Consider the following 15,000-nt stretch of genomic DNA (forward strand, 5'->3'; position numbering starts at 1 on the left):
TGTTTTTCAAAAAATTCAAAATGGCTGAAAATCTATATAACCGGAAGTTATGGGTTCTTGAGGCAAATTTGTTCCTCATGAGGAGAGGCATCTCTGTGCAAAGTTTCATGTCTCTACGACATACGGGGCATGAGATATGCCCATTCAAAGATTGCAATTTCAATCGGTTGCTATAGCGCCCCCCTTTGGTCAATTGATGTAATATTGCTCCATTCGCATCCTCCCATGACCCTCTACCACTGTGCCAAATTTCACATTGACATTGACCAAGTCAGTGAGGAGAAAAACGTGGAACAGACACACAGACAGAGTTTTCGTCATTATATAGTAAGATAAAAGCTTTGTTTCCACTGAGGGAAATGGTTTCAGCTTACACGGTCCCCCTGCAGCCATGCCCATAGCTAACCCCCAGTGGGCCGCAGGCAAATTTTAACATCTTTTTATAGTGAGGATACTTATTTTAAACTCACAATGGGGGTATACTTTACGGGCCAGTAAGTTTTTTCTGTCCTGGGGACTTTCACTGCTATCTGTGGATCTGTGCGTGCATTGTTACACAGTGTATTCTACTGAGTCTGGTTATGTACGTGATGCTGAATGTGTGGACGTTTGCAAAACCATCCACATATTGGTGTACATGTGCGTGTGTGGTCTGACCTGATGGCCTCGATCCAGGAGTCTCTCTCCTCTGCGCTGGCAGCACAGATGGTGTAGGACTGGTGCTTCCCCTCCACCACTCTGCCGTCCGTCTCTGTTTTACATGCTTTGATCTTCTGTCCTCGACTGTTGGGGTTGTACAGCTCCAGACAGTACTAGATGACACCAGAACCGTGCAACAATCAATCTATAAATCTAAAATCTACTAACCAAATGTAAGAATTAAGCTGGAGATATACTTTTAACTGCGCATTTGGATGTGCATGATTGTTGCCTCGCATATCCTGCTTCCATTTGGTGTGTTGGTCACGCATCACCTGAAATTGCTACACTGATTGTCCGACCGATAGGGATGGTGTTGGCAAGAGAATCATAGATAGATGGAAATTTGTCTTTGGCTTCTCTCAAACACATAAAAGGTACAAACAGAGTGTCGCCATATTCGCACAAATCCAGAAGTTCTATACGATCTGAGTTCTCTAGTGTGCCCTCTAGTGGAATCCTCAAGTAACGCGTGTAATACATAAGCAAGTATGTAAAAAATTCCATTCACAACGCAGCTGGATGTCTGCACAAACACATGGTTAAAAAAAAACAAGTACATCTCCAGCCTCCGCAGGACGCCCCTTATTCAATACAATACACTATACCTTTAAACATGTCAGTGCTGACACAAATCACTGCTGACAATATCTTACCGGTTTGCGGGGATATGGCACTTCTCTCACACAGAGGTTCTCTAGAGGGATGATGCCTCTGGGCTCTTTGTCCTGCAGACAGATTTAAAAGACAGGGACTGAGTCAGGTGATGTATCAGGAGGGCAAGAAGGAAGAGCTCAGAATAAAAATGTCACTGGCGTCACAAAAAGACGGAAAGCGGAAGAGATAGAGAATCCGATATTGTAAATAAAAAGTGAGCAGAGGAATGCTGAGGCTGGAAAGACTTTCAGATATACTGTGTCAAGGTAAAAGAAGCAGTGCGGGAGCCTTACAGTGGTGAACTCAAAGTAGTAGAGACAGTTGTCAGTCAGGATGAACCATCGCCTCTTCCATGTCTTAACCCGCCCTCCTGAAATACACAGAAAGCAAAAAAATGGAGATCTTTATATGCTCAGGTATTTGCTGTGCTGAAAACTAACAGGCATTAAAAAGTCTTACAACGTTACAACATGCTGACCAAGGTAATTTTTTTTAGGTCATTTGAAGTTAAACTTCTGCATAACCTACCATTGAGGTTATGAGGTTTGCATGCAAACACGCACGGGTATACTCCATCATTGGGTCATTTTCTGACTGCTTCCTCTGTACTTTCCTGTTTTTAGCATTAAGTAGCAGCTCATATGTAATGTCGCACGACAGCATCAAGCTCACTTAAACCTCCCTTTTTTTTGCTTTAGAAATTTTGGTGTTTAAATCTGTTTAACATCCAAAAATTAATCATAAAAACTACATATTGTGGAGAGGTGTTTTACCAAGTTTGAGGAGCCAGCCTTCTCTGTCAGGGTTGAAGAAGGTGTGAGTCAGATCATTCCCATCATCCTCTGGGATTTTGAAAGGCTCGTTGCGAATGCTCTCGTACAGTTTCTGAGTAGAGAGGAGTTGAACGGGTAAAGACAAAGAAGAGGGCTAGCATTTAACTCTTGAACCATCCCCTGAACATACATTTGAGCTAAAGCCTCCAACCAGAGAAATCACATTAAAAATATGACACAATATGGTCCAAATGTGTGGTCTTCTATTGACATATCAACCTCACAAATCACCAGCTAAAACACATATTATTCCATACACTCAAACTGAGGCACCAAAGAACAAACATATCTCTATGTGTCTGCAGTTATGAGTGACACTGAATCGGTGGTTTTTGGTGAGACTGGGACGTTGTTATGTTCACACATCTTTTATCTAACACCAGCCCACAGTCTGTAGCACTGTAAAATGCCACCGCCTCCTGCAGACTACTGTTGGTTATGACTGACCTGCAGGAGGGCCTGAGAACAACCTGAGGGTGGTTACCTAGGCGAGTTTCTGTTCCACAGAAGGTGGTGATTGTCAGGCAGTGGGGGTTATTTTACAAGCAGCGAAAGCACTGCATTGGTTTACAAAGTGCAGCAACATTCCGTGTTCTTATTTTTAACTTAATTTTCATTTTCATATTGGCATCTAACATCCCACAAAGAGTGATGTGTATGGCATGTATAAGCTCTTCTTGTGGTCCTGTATTGTACGGTAGGAAGAAATACCGTAAAGACCAGTTTGAAAAGGAGAAATCTGTTACAATGTACATGTGGGCACTGGAGTATTGTTTAAGATGGACTTGAAAAACTCTAAACATATCCTTTAAAATACAGTTGTCCTTATACCGTGTATTATATTTCTAAAAAAAAAAAAAAATCCACTGTATGTTGCAATGTTTTTAGACTTTTTTTGCAATGAAGCTGTGGAGGTACATAAATATCGCAAAAAAAATCATCTCGGATTTGGAGCCTAATATTATGAACATTCAGTGTGTCGCACAGAATTAAAGTCTAGTTGAGATAGTTGGGGGCAGGAACAGCTCAACACCGATGCTGCTATTTGAAGCAGGGCTGAAGATCCTTCTCCATCAGCTGTTCTCGTCCTGTCATCCTTCCTCGGTTAGCACAAGCTAACACAGCAGCAGCGACTAACATCCAACACAGAGCTGACTTCTAACGGCCCCAACAACCTCACACCAACACCGAAACAGCTCGACTCCGTCTTAACCAATTAATAAACATTGGAGCTCATTCACTGAGGAGCGGTATCGTACTGATTTAAGGGCTGGCTGCAGTAATCAAAGTCAAAGAGAGAGCCAATTTCAACCAGATAAGAAGTTCAGCTGTATTGGCATTTGGGATATTACTTCCTGGTGTCTCGTTTGAACAATGTGACTGGCCAGTTGTTCTCACCGAGAGCAGGTCATTGGGTAGATCCTCTCCGTTGTTGATGCCTCTGTTCATGGAGATGAAACGCTCCAGAGTGGTCTTGTCTTTCACATTGGGGTTGTGGAGGCTGGTGTTGAGCATGATGATGGCAAATGACAGGATGTAGCATGTGTCTGGTGTTACAGAGGGAGACGCACACACAAAGAATAAGAGACAGCAACATAATGTCATCCAGGTCATGGTAATCCTAAGTACTATGTCGTAGGTAACTGGACTTGCTTGAGTTTCTTGAAGACATTGGAACTGAAGAAGCCTCTTGGATGAGATGAAACATCTTCAAGAAACTGAAGCAAGTCCAGTTGCCTATGATATAGCACTTAGTAATGCTCTGTGAAGAAGAGAAAGGTCTGGAGAGAAAACAGAGAGAGGTGATGTGGTCATTTTAACACATCCCCATACACACATATTCACACACATACACAGGGCCCAGACAGGAAGTGGACAGATGTATATTTAGTGAAGCTCACCGGTGGACTGGAAGACATGAGTGTTGCAGTCACAATAGCGCGTGGCGAAGGCCTCCATCATGCGGTCGATCTTCTGGGCTTCACCAGGCAGACGGAAACTCCACAGGAACTGTCTGTCACATAAAGACCACGCTCACGTTAACCTCTGTCTGTAAGGTATGCATGTTTGTTTAGGTTTGTGACCTGCATGTGAACGGCAGATGCACCTCACATCTGGAGGGCGAGTGTGTGTTGGCGGCAGGTGCACAGTTTCCAAAGTGACAATCAAGACACAGACTGTTAGTCATTAGTGTGACTTTATGTGACAATGCTAACATTATCCGTACTACTTACAGTTTTGACTTACGTGCACTTAAACACGGATTTAGTGCTACCTGCTTCTACTTCACTATTGTTCCACTGTCCTCTGTATTCGGCTGTGTTGATTAAGTCGGCTATAGTTACTAGTTACTCTGCAAATTAATAATTTACATGCAAAGCATATGATCAGCTTATAAAATGACTCTTTTCAGAAAATACTTCTGTACTTTTTCCTTGACTCAGCAATTCAGAATTGCACTGCCATAAAATTGGAGGACTTACAAGAGACTAAAGCTCAAAACACACTGGTGTCACTGTGATGCCTCATGATGTGAGTCAGGTTTTGCCCCCGGCAAGTGTCATACTGCAGCATGTCAACAGAAGACCACACACAGTCATTACTACCTTTACTAAAGGAGCTGTGGGCCTACTTCTCCCACCTCTGATGTGTGGACACCCATTAATGATCTTTTAATGATCTTCTCTGCCACTGTTTCTATAATGACAGGATTGTGGCTCTTGTAGCTCATGATATTTCTCAACTGCAACAAGTAGTCTCACTTTTAAGACAACAGCAACAAGTGAGGAGAGGAGTTGAGCTGCCATGGTAGCAGAGAAGAGCTGCTACGGGAGCTGGGAGCTGGGAGCAGGGAGTGTGTGGGGGCATAGGGAAAAAAATGTGTTTGATTCAGAGGCGGTGAAGCCCCCCCAGCCCCCAGAGCCACAAACAACATCAAACAACTGTTTTCACAGGCTGAGTGGGACCCTCCATGACAAGTTAACAGATTTTTTTTTTTTGTTTAAAATAGGTGAGACTGACTTCTGACTTCTTCCTTCTCTGCACCTTTCTGTCAGATAGTGCCACACTCAAACATGCCTCTGCCAGTCACTGACGCAGGCAGCAGTGTCACTTTCCACGGATGTGGCTGCTGATATTACAGTACAAACAGCAGCCCCTCTCATACTCTGTCGGGAAACTCATTGTCACAAGTGTTGTGGCTGCTGGTTAGTCTGTTCAGTGTTGGTTAGTAACGTCAGCGTAATATGGATTATGTTATACCACCTTTATACAACAGTGGTAGAATGGTTAGTTTGATAGTAGTTACATTTTGGTGATTATGTGAAGACTTTTAAGTTAACCATAAATGTTTTCCTTTTTTGCCACAAAAAGGCAAGTCAATGGTGTCAAATTGTGTCTCTAAACTGTGCATCCAAAAAGCTGTACAATAACTAGAGTTACCGCATCGCAGTTGTATGCCTCTGCAAGTTAGTCAAGCTGCAGTTACTGTTTACATCCATGTATGTTCAGACACACATCTTCAACCCAGCAGCACAGAATATCTGTACAATCACCACAGTTTCAAGGTGAAAGGATTAGTGTCACCAATACAGCACTGACCAAATGTCTCCCCTCCTGTTCCTGAGTTAGTGGGTTTAATTATTATGATGTCACACTGATATTTAACCATCATAACTAATGTATGAATACTTGAGTTATGGCCAAAAACATGTTTTGTGAGGTCACAGTGACCTTTGACTTTTGATGCCCAAAATCTAATCACTGTTTGTTGAGGTCAAGCGGACGTTTGTGCCAAATTTAAAGAAATTCCCCCAGGAGGTTCTTGAAATATTGCGTTCACAAGAAGGAGACAGACGAAAGGACACAGTGACCTTGACCTTTGACCACCAAAATCTAATCAGTTCATCCTCGAGTCCAAGTGGGTGTTTGTGCCAAATTTGAAGAAATTTCCAAAAGGCATTCTTGAGATATCATGTTAACAAGAACAGAACGAAACGAACAGAACGAAACGTTTTGTAAAACTGGTGAAATTTAAAAGTGCTGCAATTCTAAATGTATTCATAAACAAGTGAGACAATTTCCTGTCCAACGTTAATCTAAGTCATTACTAATTTAATTGACAGTAAGTACAGTAACTGCATATTGCCATCTTTATCCAGATAAAAGCTATTATCACTTTCTCCTTTGCGCTTTGTCTTCTTAGCAGTCTTTTTCAATTATTGTCCGGGTTTGCACAGATATAAACATGGCAACCTAACCTTTTAAATTAGTGAAAATATACTGTTGATGCTCTTATAGAAAGAGCTACACGTGCATGTGTTGATGTGTGAGAGCAGTATAGATGAGGCAGGAATGAGGACAAAGGGAACTGACCTGAGGGCCTGGACCAGGTTGAGGTCGGAGAATTCGTGCAGCTCCACGAAGGCCTTCAGGGTCTGGAGGTGAAGCTCCTCCCTGTGGGACGAAAGGGGGGAGGGAGGCACTTAAAACCAGAGGAAGGTATTAACTTTCTCTGTTGGAACCTGCCCTCAAATCTCTCTCTCCTTCTGCTATTAAATGTATCCTTTTTGGCTCCTCTTTCTTCTTCCCCTCGTTTTTCTGTACAAGATGCCCCCTTTTACCACATGTTCCATCTGTCATGGCTGTTTTTCCTTTCTCCTTCCTTCCTTTCCATATCTCTGTCATGAGTTTTACCTTTGTTTTTCCTTTGTCCCATCATTAATGTCTTCCTCCTTCTCCCTTCTCTACCTAATACCGTCTTTCTCTCTTCCTTTTACCCTTTTGTCTTAGTTCCCTCCTCATCCCTTTTACCTTACCTTCCCTTTTTCCTTCTCTATTGCTCTTGACCCCCTTGTCTTCCATCCTCATTCTGTTTTCCTACTGTCCGTCCACTCCTCCTCACCTCTCTCCAAGAAATTCTCCAATGGCTGTCTTGTTGAGTCCCTCCTCCTTGTACAGGAACTCAGCGATGGACTGTGCACATCCATTTAGCAGTTTATTCTCCACCAGGTAATTGATACCCTGCACACACACACACACACACAAAGAAGATAGTTTACAGGACGTACACATTTGTACTTCCGCATTATTTTCTGTTTATGACTTGTTAAATTGCACCAATGGCTAAACCTGCATTTGTAAGAAGCACTTTTAGTTTATGACATAGTGCTTTAAACATATGCACTAAACACACACACACACACACACACACACAAATGCCCACTGAACTGGTGGTTAAATGTGTTTAGTTTCATAATGATCTCATCTCCGGTTGGTAAGGCCGAGCAAGTTCGCAGTTTCTGTAATTCCGATTCCTTAAAACTAATTTCTCTTCCCCTTTCTCCTCCATCAGAGGGGTTAGAGAGGAAAGGGGTGGTTAGAAATACATTTGCAATGGAAGTAAACTAAACACAAACCATCTCCAAAAGTAGAAATGTCTAACGCAGCATATTTGCTTGTGCCAACCTAGGTTAAAAAGACACTTCTGTGGCAAATAAGGCATGCGAGTCAGTTTTCGAAATACTGAAATTACTGTATGGTGAAAGCAAATTGCTGAAAAACTCCTGACTAAATTTCTCACGACATCTATTTTCAATATCACACTTTAATGTTGGTTCTAAAACTTGTTATTTCCCTGTAATCTTGGTCTAGGAATCTAATCTAATGTATACATTAAACATAAAAAGTTAATCTCTAAAGTCCATTTGCAGTTCAGCTAACTTCACTAACTACAGTTCAGAGCTGACTTATTCCAGTAAGCAGAAAAGGTATAACTTTTATTTGTATTTACTGTTGCAAACATTTGAGTTCACAGCAGTGAGAAGCATGACGTGCTATTGAAACCACAGAAACTGTGCTGTGGACCTGCATCAGTGTCAGTTCACAGACTCAAAGCAGCTCCACTGTGGTTAAAATAGAGGAAGTCCACGCAGTGACAAGCAAGAGCTGCTCGCTGGAGGTGTTAAAGCTCACACACACAAAGAGACATGTATACGTTTTTTTTTTATAAACCATTCAAGAATAGCAAGGAGTCATTTCTGACCAAACATTATGCTAATCATGCTTAAACATGTTCACTTCATGAGAACATCAACAGACACACACACACACTCCTGAGGTCACCTTTTTGGGGTCCATGTTGAATTTCTTCTTCCCATTTGAGAACTGTTTACTCTTTTCTATGGTTTTGCTGCAGGGAAAGCAACATTTAAGAAAAAAAATCAATTATGTTCAAAAGCAGTCTCACAAAACCAAATGGTTTGTATGGAAAAGTCTTAAGTTCACTCTTCATTATTTAAGTTATACTGTATTGTGGACTAGCCTCGACCCAACATACTTTGTCATTGAGGGGTTCTTTTATCTCTAATTTATGTCTTAATGAAAAGCTGCAACATTATACTATGGTTTTCAGTCTGTATTCTTAGTAGCCCATACTGTTATATACTGTGCTCAAGTAACATAGGACCTGTTAAACGTAAATAAAACCAACAAAAAAATGTACAAGGGTGCAAAAACTTTTCCTCCCACGAATTTTTCATAGAAGCCCATATACTCATGGGAGCTGCAGGTACTGGATCCCAACAAAATAATAGTTGCTCTATCTTTGCTGAAACATTGAGGAGCTCAAATGTAACTATCCAGTCCAGTCACAGTTTTGGCTTAAAGAATTAGTTCCACGTTTTGAGAAACATGCTTATATGCTTTCTTTGTAAGGGTTAGATGAGAATATCAGCACCAATCAAGATACAACTAGCAGCCATTTAGCTTAGTTTAGCATAGCGTACAGACTGTGGTCGGGGAAACAGCTAGCCTGGCTTTGTACACATGTAACAAAATCTACAAGCACCCCTTGAGCTCACGAATTAAAGGTTCAGTGGGTAGGATTTTGAGGGATATATTGGCAGTGATATCACAAGTATGTTTTCTTTGGTTTATATTCACCTAAAAATAAGATTTTTTATGTTTCTCAAGCGAGGAAGTTCAAATATCTCGGGGTCTTGTTCACGAGTGAGGGTAGAATGGAGCGTGAGATGGATCGGCAGGTCGGTGCAGCTTCTGCAGTGATGCGGGCGCTGCATCGTGGTAAAGAGGGAGCTGAGCCGGAAAGCAAAACTTTCGATTTTCTGGTCCATCTACGTCCCAACCCTCACCTATGGTCATGAGCTCTGGGTAGTGACCGAAAGAATAAAGAATGAGATCGCGGATACAAGCGGTGGAAATGAGTTTCCTCCGTGGGGTGGCTGGGCTCAGCCTTAGAGATAGTGTAAGGAGCTCAGACATCCGGAGGGAGCTCGGAGTAGAGCTGCTGCTCCTTCGCGTCGAAAGGGGTCAGTTGAGGTGGTTCGGGCATCTGACTAGGATCCCTCCTGGCCGCCTCCCGGTGGAGGTGTCCCAGGCACGTCCCACTGGTAGGAGGCCCCGGGGCAGACCCAGAACACGCTGGAGGGATTACATATCTTGTCTGGCCTGGGAACGCCTTGGGGTCCCCCAGGAGGAGCTGGAAAGCGTTGCCGAGGAGAGGGATGTCTGGGGTGCTTTGCTCGGCCTGTTGCCCCCGCAACCCAGCCCCGGATAAGCGGATGAAAATGGATGGATGGATGGATGGATGGATGGATGGATACCTTAGAATGAGCCAATTATATCTATGTAGGACGCAGGTCCTCATCTACGGAGATTGTGTAGAGTTAGTCTACACTGCCTCCAGTAGCACAGAATGGACAAACCAAACACTGGCTCTAGATGGGACCACGCTGGCCACTGTAGTTAGAAGCCCCTCCACGACGAGAGCATCAAGTCTTTTTCTTTATGTATAACTGCTTTATTCAGTGTTTTTACCAGTTTAAATCCCCTTGTACATTTGTTTTGGAGAGGAAGTGACCTCTGCTGATTATTCAGCACTGGTAAAAAACTCCTGAATGTCAAAATCAGAGAAAAAAAAGTTATCAGAGAAAAAAAGGTAAGTACACATTAGTCCCAGGCAATCGGCCTGTCTCCGTTGTGCCGAACGGCGTTGGAGAAACACTGATATGTATCAGAAACTGCTTTATTCTGTGTTTTTACTGGTTTAAATCACCTGGTCTGTTTATTTTGGAGAGCAAGAGACCTCTGCATATAATTTGGTCCTGGTTATAACCTCCTGAATTATAAACACTGAAGCAGTTCTAACAAGGCATTGGTTTCAGCTGGTTGCAATTTCCAATCCTCACCACTAGATGCCACTAAACCCCCCTAAATTTAACACACTGAACTGTTAGCATGCTATATCTTGTTTGTTTAATCCACACAAAAAGTGTAGGTGGGATTTGTGTGGGACTGTATTTCCTTTTAAAACAGGATGTTGATAATGAGGCACTTCTCTTAAATGTATTGTAATCTAATTGACTATTAGGGATCAGGAGGGAGGCAGTCTGATTCAACAGAACAGGTAGGAAGGTGGGATTGTTGACAAATTTGAGATCTATTTTATTGTATGAATTTTTCAGTTACATCCACAATGCAGCATCCTTAAAGCTCAACTTTTAATGGGACCAATACAACAAATACTTTGTGTAAACTGTATTTTCTTTAACAATGTCTTGAGCAACTCGATTGTTATACATTGAGAGCTAACATTTTTTGGGACAGTAGATGACGCAGAGGTGGGTGAAAGTTGTTGAAAAGAAACTGAAACTAAAACATGTGACAACGAAAAAACAATTAGGAGTATTAAGTGGGAGTCGGTAAAAGAGGAGTTCTATAAAAAGAACCCTTAGTTTGTAAGGTAGGGGTGGGGGATTTTCCCAGCGCAAAACTCACTTTTCCTCTGCTGACTCAAAGCTGAGTATATCCGCCATGACGTTGTCTATCTGCATCTTCAACTTCTAGATAGATCAGGATGAAAGAAAAGTCTTTAGTATGTTTTCCCTTATTTTCAAAAGCATGACAAGTCACTTTCCACAGTGATTTTTAAACTAAAATTGCATTATTTTTTTTTTGGCTATCACATGTGTTTTAGGATGACAAAGTGAGTGCATATGTACCTGGATATCATCCAGAAGGTCCTTCTTATACGTCTTAATGCTCTCAATCTCCATCTTCTCATCTGCTGTAAAATCTGAGGAAACTTTACAAAAGAGGAACAAAAACGTTAAATGGATTCTCAGGAATTTTAATTATGTACTTCATATCTAATCCGCCCACTAAACTTATATTACATCAGGATACTCAGTTAAAATGATGACATATCTAGTTTAATCATCCTTTACTGGCTTCTTTTGAGAGAGTATCAGCAGATTTGTGGAAAGACACGCAAACTGTCATTTGGATAAGGAAACGATGACATTTTAATGATCTTGTTTCTTTAGTTTGAAAAATTACTTTTACTCTGTTATGTTTGATTTGAATCCACACAAAGTATCACTGTATTGTATATTCAAAGATAGCCACAGCATGAGGAAGAGAGATTTCTATGGAAGATACAATATGTGAGACAGCTGGTGTGGTTTTCTCATGAAAGATATCAGTCACCGATAAATATAAACATAAATACATTTCTTGAAAAACAAGGCATGAGCATAGAAACACATGGATACATATTCAAATACAGCTAACAAGCTCTGTGGATGAAGTCCATTTCCTCTTTGCCAACCACTATTCCTGCCCACTCCCACATTAGAATTGCACAATGACATACAGAAGTGATGTGGTATGAATCATGAAACCTTACAGTCATTACAAGAAAAAGTTTCATCGCGGCGTTGTGGTTGGTTAGGAATCTATACTTGAGGGTTGCTAGAGAACATATAATGACTCTATTAATAGCAATGTGTCCCTGATCTTTAGTGATAAATTATAGTTTTAGGTTTATATCATTAATCCACAGGAGTTATTGTCTTGATGAACAGTCTAACTATTGTAGTTTAGCCCACTACATTGCTGGATTCAATTATGAGGTTACCTATGACTAAAGTAAGAATATCAGGAAACATAAGAGTCTACAGCCAAACAAGCAGCTTTGAGTTTAGATAAATGTAGCGAGCCAAATGCTAATATCCGTATTCCAACATGTTCACAATGGTAATGACATGCTGATGCTATGCAGGCATAATGTTTGCCATGTATACCATCTTTGTTTAGTGTTTCAGCATGCTAACATTAGCTAATTAGCACTAAGCGCAAAGTACAGCTGAGGTCAAAGGGATGTGATCAGTTTTGCAGGTATTTCGTCAAGAAGAAAAAGTCGGAGGATAACCAAAGTCATAAGGATACATCCTCAGGTCACGATAGGTATCTGTACCAAATTCTGTGCCAATCTGTTACAAAGATCTTGAGATATTTCAAATGATTACTGACAATTTTGACCCTCTGGTGGCATAAGAGGAAAAGTCAATGGGTCACAAACAACACTAGGATTCATCCTCTGGGCACCATGACTGTCTCTTTGAAAAGCATTCATAGCAATCCATCCAGTCATCACTTGTTCAGATAATCCTCTTTTGCATTAGGTTTTTCTTACTTTGTTGCCTGAATTTGGATGCTTTTCCCCTTCAAAATTACTATTTGTCTCATAGAATTCTAACTTTCTCTTCAGAATATTAAAATCAACATCAGTACTTCTTCTTTTTTTGTTTGTTTGTACGGAAGTGGTAAAAGACACTGATACACCTGGCATTAAAAAGTATAACCACATGACTTGTAAGTTCAAGATACCTTTCTCTGGCACCTGCAAAGCTCGTTTGTATTTCTGAAAATGTGTCTTCTGATGCACAGGCTGATTTAAAAACATTTAATATCTTATACACATAAACACTAATGACTCTCTTGATTTTTCTTAAAAACCACCAGACATAAGAATCTTATAACCTTGTGTCTGGTGTATTTGGTTGTTGCATTGTTAATATTGGAACAGAGGAATTGGATAAAAAGTGGTGTGTTCACTGAACATGCCCATATTTTTGATGAACGGTGAACTGAACTCATCTGTTTGCAACTTAAGAACTTGAACATAAGCACTGTTCACTTTTGCGGCAGTGAGCGATGCTTGGCTTACACCATCCAGGGATTTACAGTACCCTGCATGCTGACACAACACTAAGGACAACACTGGCAGACAGCGCAACTACCGGCACTGCTGAAGCCAGTTCACGTGGATATTTTATGGACTTTTTTGAACAAGTCAGTCAGTTGCAGAATCCAACAGAAGAATAATCACAAGTTCAAATGTCATCGGCAACAAATTTGGAGCAACACATCTAGTTGAACCATTCGACCAGCCTTGGGAAATATCTGTAAGTGAATGATGATCACAAGATTTTATTTCATTTAAATGGACGGGAGACATAAAACTTAACTAGTCCATTTTTGTCGGACCAGCTTAGTTATAAATTCGGAGTCTGAAATACAAACGTGAATTAGTTCATTTTTAACTGTGTGAACAGAACTTAGAGCGAGCTATTTCGCAGTGTAAACACGCACAACCTTCTTTCTCGCTACTTTTTTGGGGAGGATGATCAGCTGCAAATACTGCATGTAGTGAGGGAGCTTTAGAAAAAGTCAGCGTGCAGATGGCGACTCCCACGAGATAAAAACAGAAGTAATGTAAATGTCTTTCCCATCTGCGTAGAAGATTTCATGATAAACACAGCAGAGTGTATTCGATATGCTGCCGGTGGTACTAGACATGAGAGCATGAGCTCTGTGGTGCCTCCGCATTTGTTCCACATCTAAGTAAAAGATTGCATCCTCAGTGAGAAACAATCCTTGCACAACATAAAGTTAACAAAACCCTAACTACCAACACTTCCTGTAGATATTATGTGAGCTGTTTTGAGCTAATGATCTCAACCACAGGACTTCTACATCCCCACCCTTCCTTTACACACCTTGTGCAACAACGCTGACAGACACAAGTCATCTAACTCTTCATTTGCATAATTTAGATTTTGGCTTTGGCCTGAGAAGTAACTGTGGACATAAAGTGGATATCTTGACACCATGGCTTTAGAGGTAGATTGTTTAGATGTCTAACTAAAGATAGCAACTTCTGTTTTTATATTATTATCAGTGGTGTGTGGTCCTGTGAGTTCTGAGTGTGACAGCCTCTTCCCCATTTCAGCTGAGACAACACTGTCCGCCCTGTGCATCGTTTTACCACAGGGTGGAGGTTGCGATCAGCGGTATACCAACAACTGTTCCCCAATAACCTAAATATCTAAAAAAAAACAACAAAACCTGGTCTCACAGATCGATCGCTCCAGGGAGACTGAATATTATTTTGTAATGTATTTCTATTGCAATATAGAAGGGTGTGAGGAGATGGAAGTTGCCACTAAACAGCTGGGACATTATTTAAATGTCATTGTTTCTTGTCTATTTTGTGTCATGAAACCCAGTGTATTGACAAATTACAGCTCTAGTATCACAAATATTGAGTGCATCGACTCCGACAGGATAGCACAATATCTCATCATATGTAGGAATAAATTAAAAGACAACTGATACATGTGAAAAGCAAAACACAGTTGATAATGTATCACTTATGCCTCAATGTGAAATATCATACAACACATTTTTAGCCACACATTTAACAATAGAATACTAGCAAATGTTTTAAAGTCTTTGTGGATATGTGAAATGAAATATGAAATATGAGATCCAGCAATAAAAGTGAGAAGAGAGCAAAACAGGTCTTACCCATTTGGCTATCAGTCATTTATATCCAAGTAGAAAAACGAAAATTGGCAATGCCAAAACAGTTACATGCAGTCAAACTGAGATATCAAGACAGACAGACTACCACGGCACACAGTGCAGTGACACTTGAATGAAGTAG

General features: G+C 41.0%; 1 protein-coding gene across 1 annotated transcript in view; it reads right to left on the reverse strand.

Annotated features, from left to right (window-relative positions):
- cyth4b (cytohesin 4b) overlaps nt 1–14,979 on the reverse strand; it is a 16,930-nt gene extending 1,951 nt beyond the window's left edge. Inside the window, exons 1-12 of the mRNA XM_050044631.1 lie at nt 14,862–14,979; nt 11,210–11,292; nt 10,986–11,050; nt 8,313–8,379; nt 7,093–7,211; nt 6,564–6,644; nt 4,091–4,203; nt 3,588–3,736; nt 2,130–2,241; nt 1,650–1,726; nt 1,356–1,427; nt 658–812 (exon numbers count right to left, since the gene is read on the reverse strand). Of these exons, the coding sequence (XP_049900588.1) occupies nt 658–812; nt 1,356–1,427; nt 1,650–1,726; nt 2,130–2,241; nt 3,588–3,736; nt 4,091–4,203; nt 6,564–6,644; nt 7,093–7,211; nt 8,313–8,379; nt 10,986–11,050; nt 11,210–11,292; nt 14,862–14,880 (1,112 nt within the window). The 5' untranslated portion in view covers nt 14,881–14,979. The remainder of the gene's footprint in view (nt 1–657; nt 813–1,355; nt 1,428–1,649; nt 1,727–2,129; nt 2,242–3,587; nt 3,737–4,090; nt 4,204–6,563; nt 6,645–7,092; nt 7,212–8,312; nt 8,380–10,985; nt 11,051–11,209; nt 11,293–14,861) is intronic.
- Nucleotides 14,980–15,000: the final 21 nt, after the last annotated feature.

Source organism: Epinephelus moara, chromosome 5, assembly GCF_006386435.1.
Source record: "Epinephelus moara isolate mb chromosome 5, YSFRI_EMoa_1.0, whole genome shotgun sequence".
Classification (NCBI taxonomy): Eukaryota; Metazoa; Chordata; class Actinopteri; order Perciformes; family Serranidae; genus Epinephelus; species Epinephelus moara.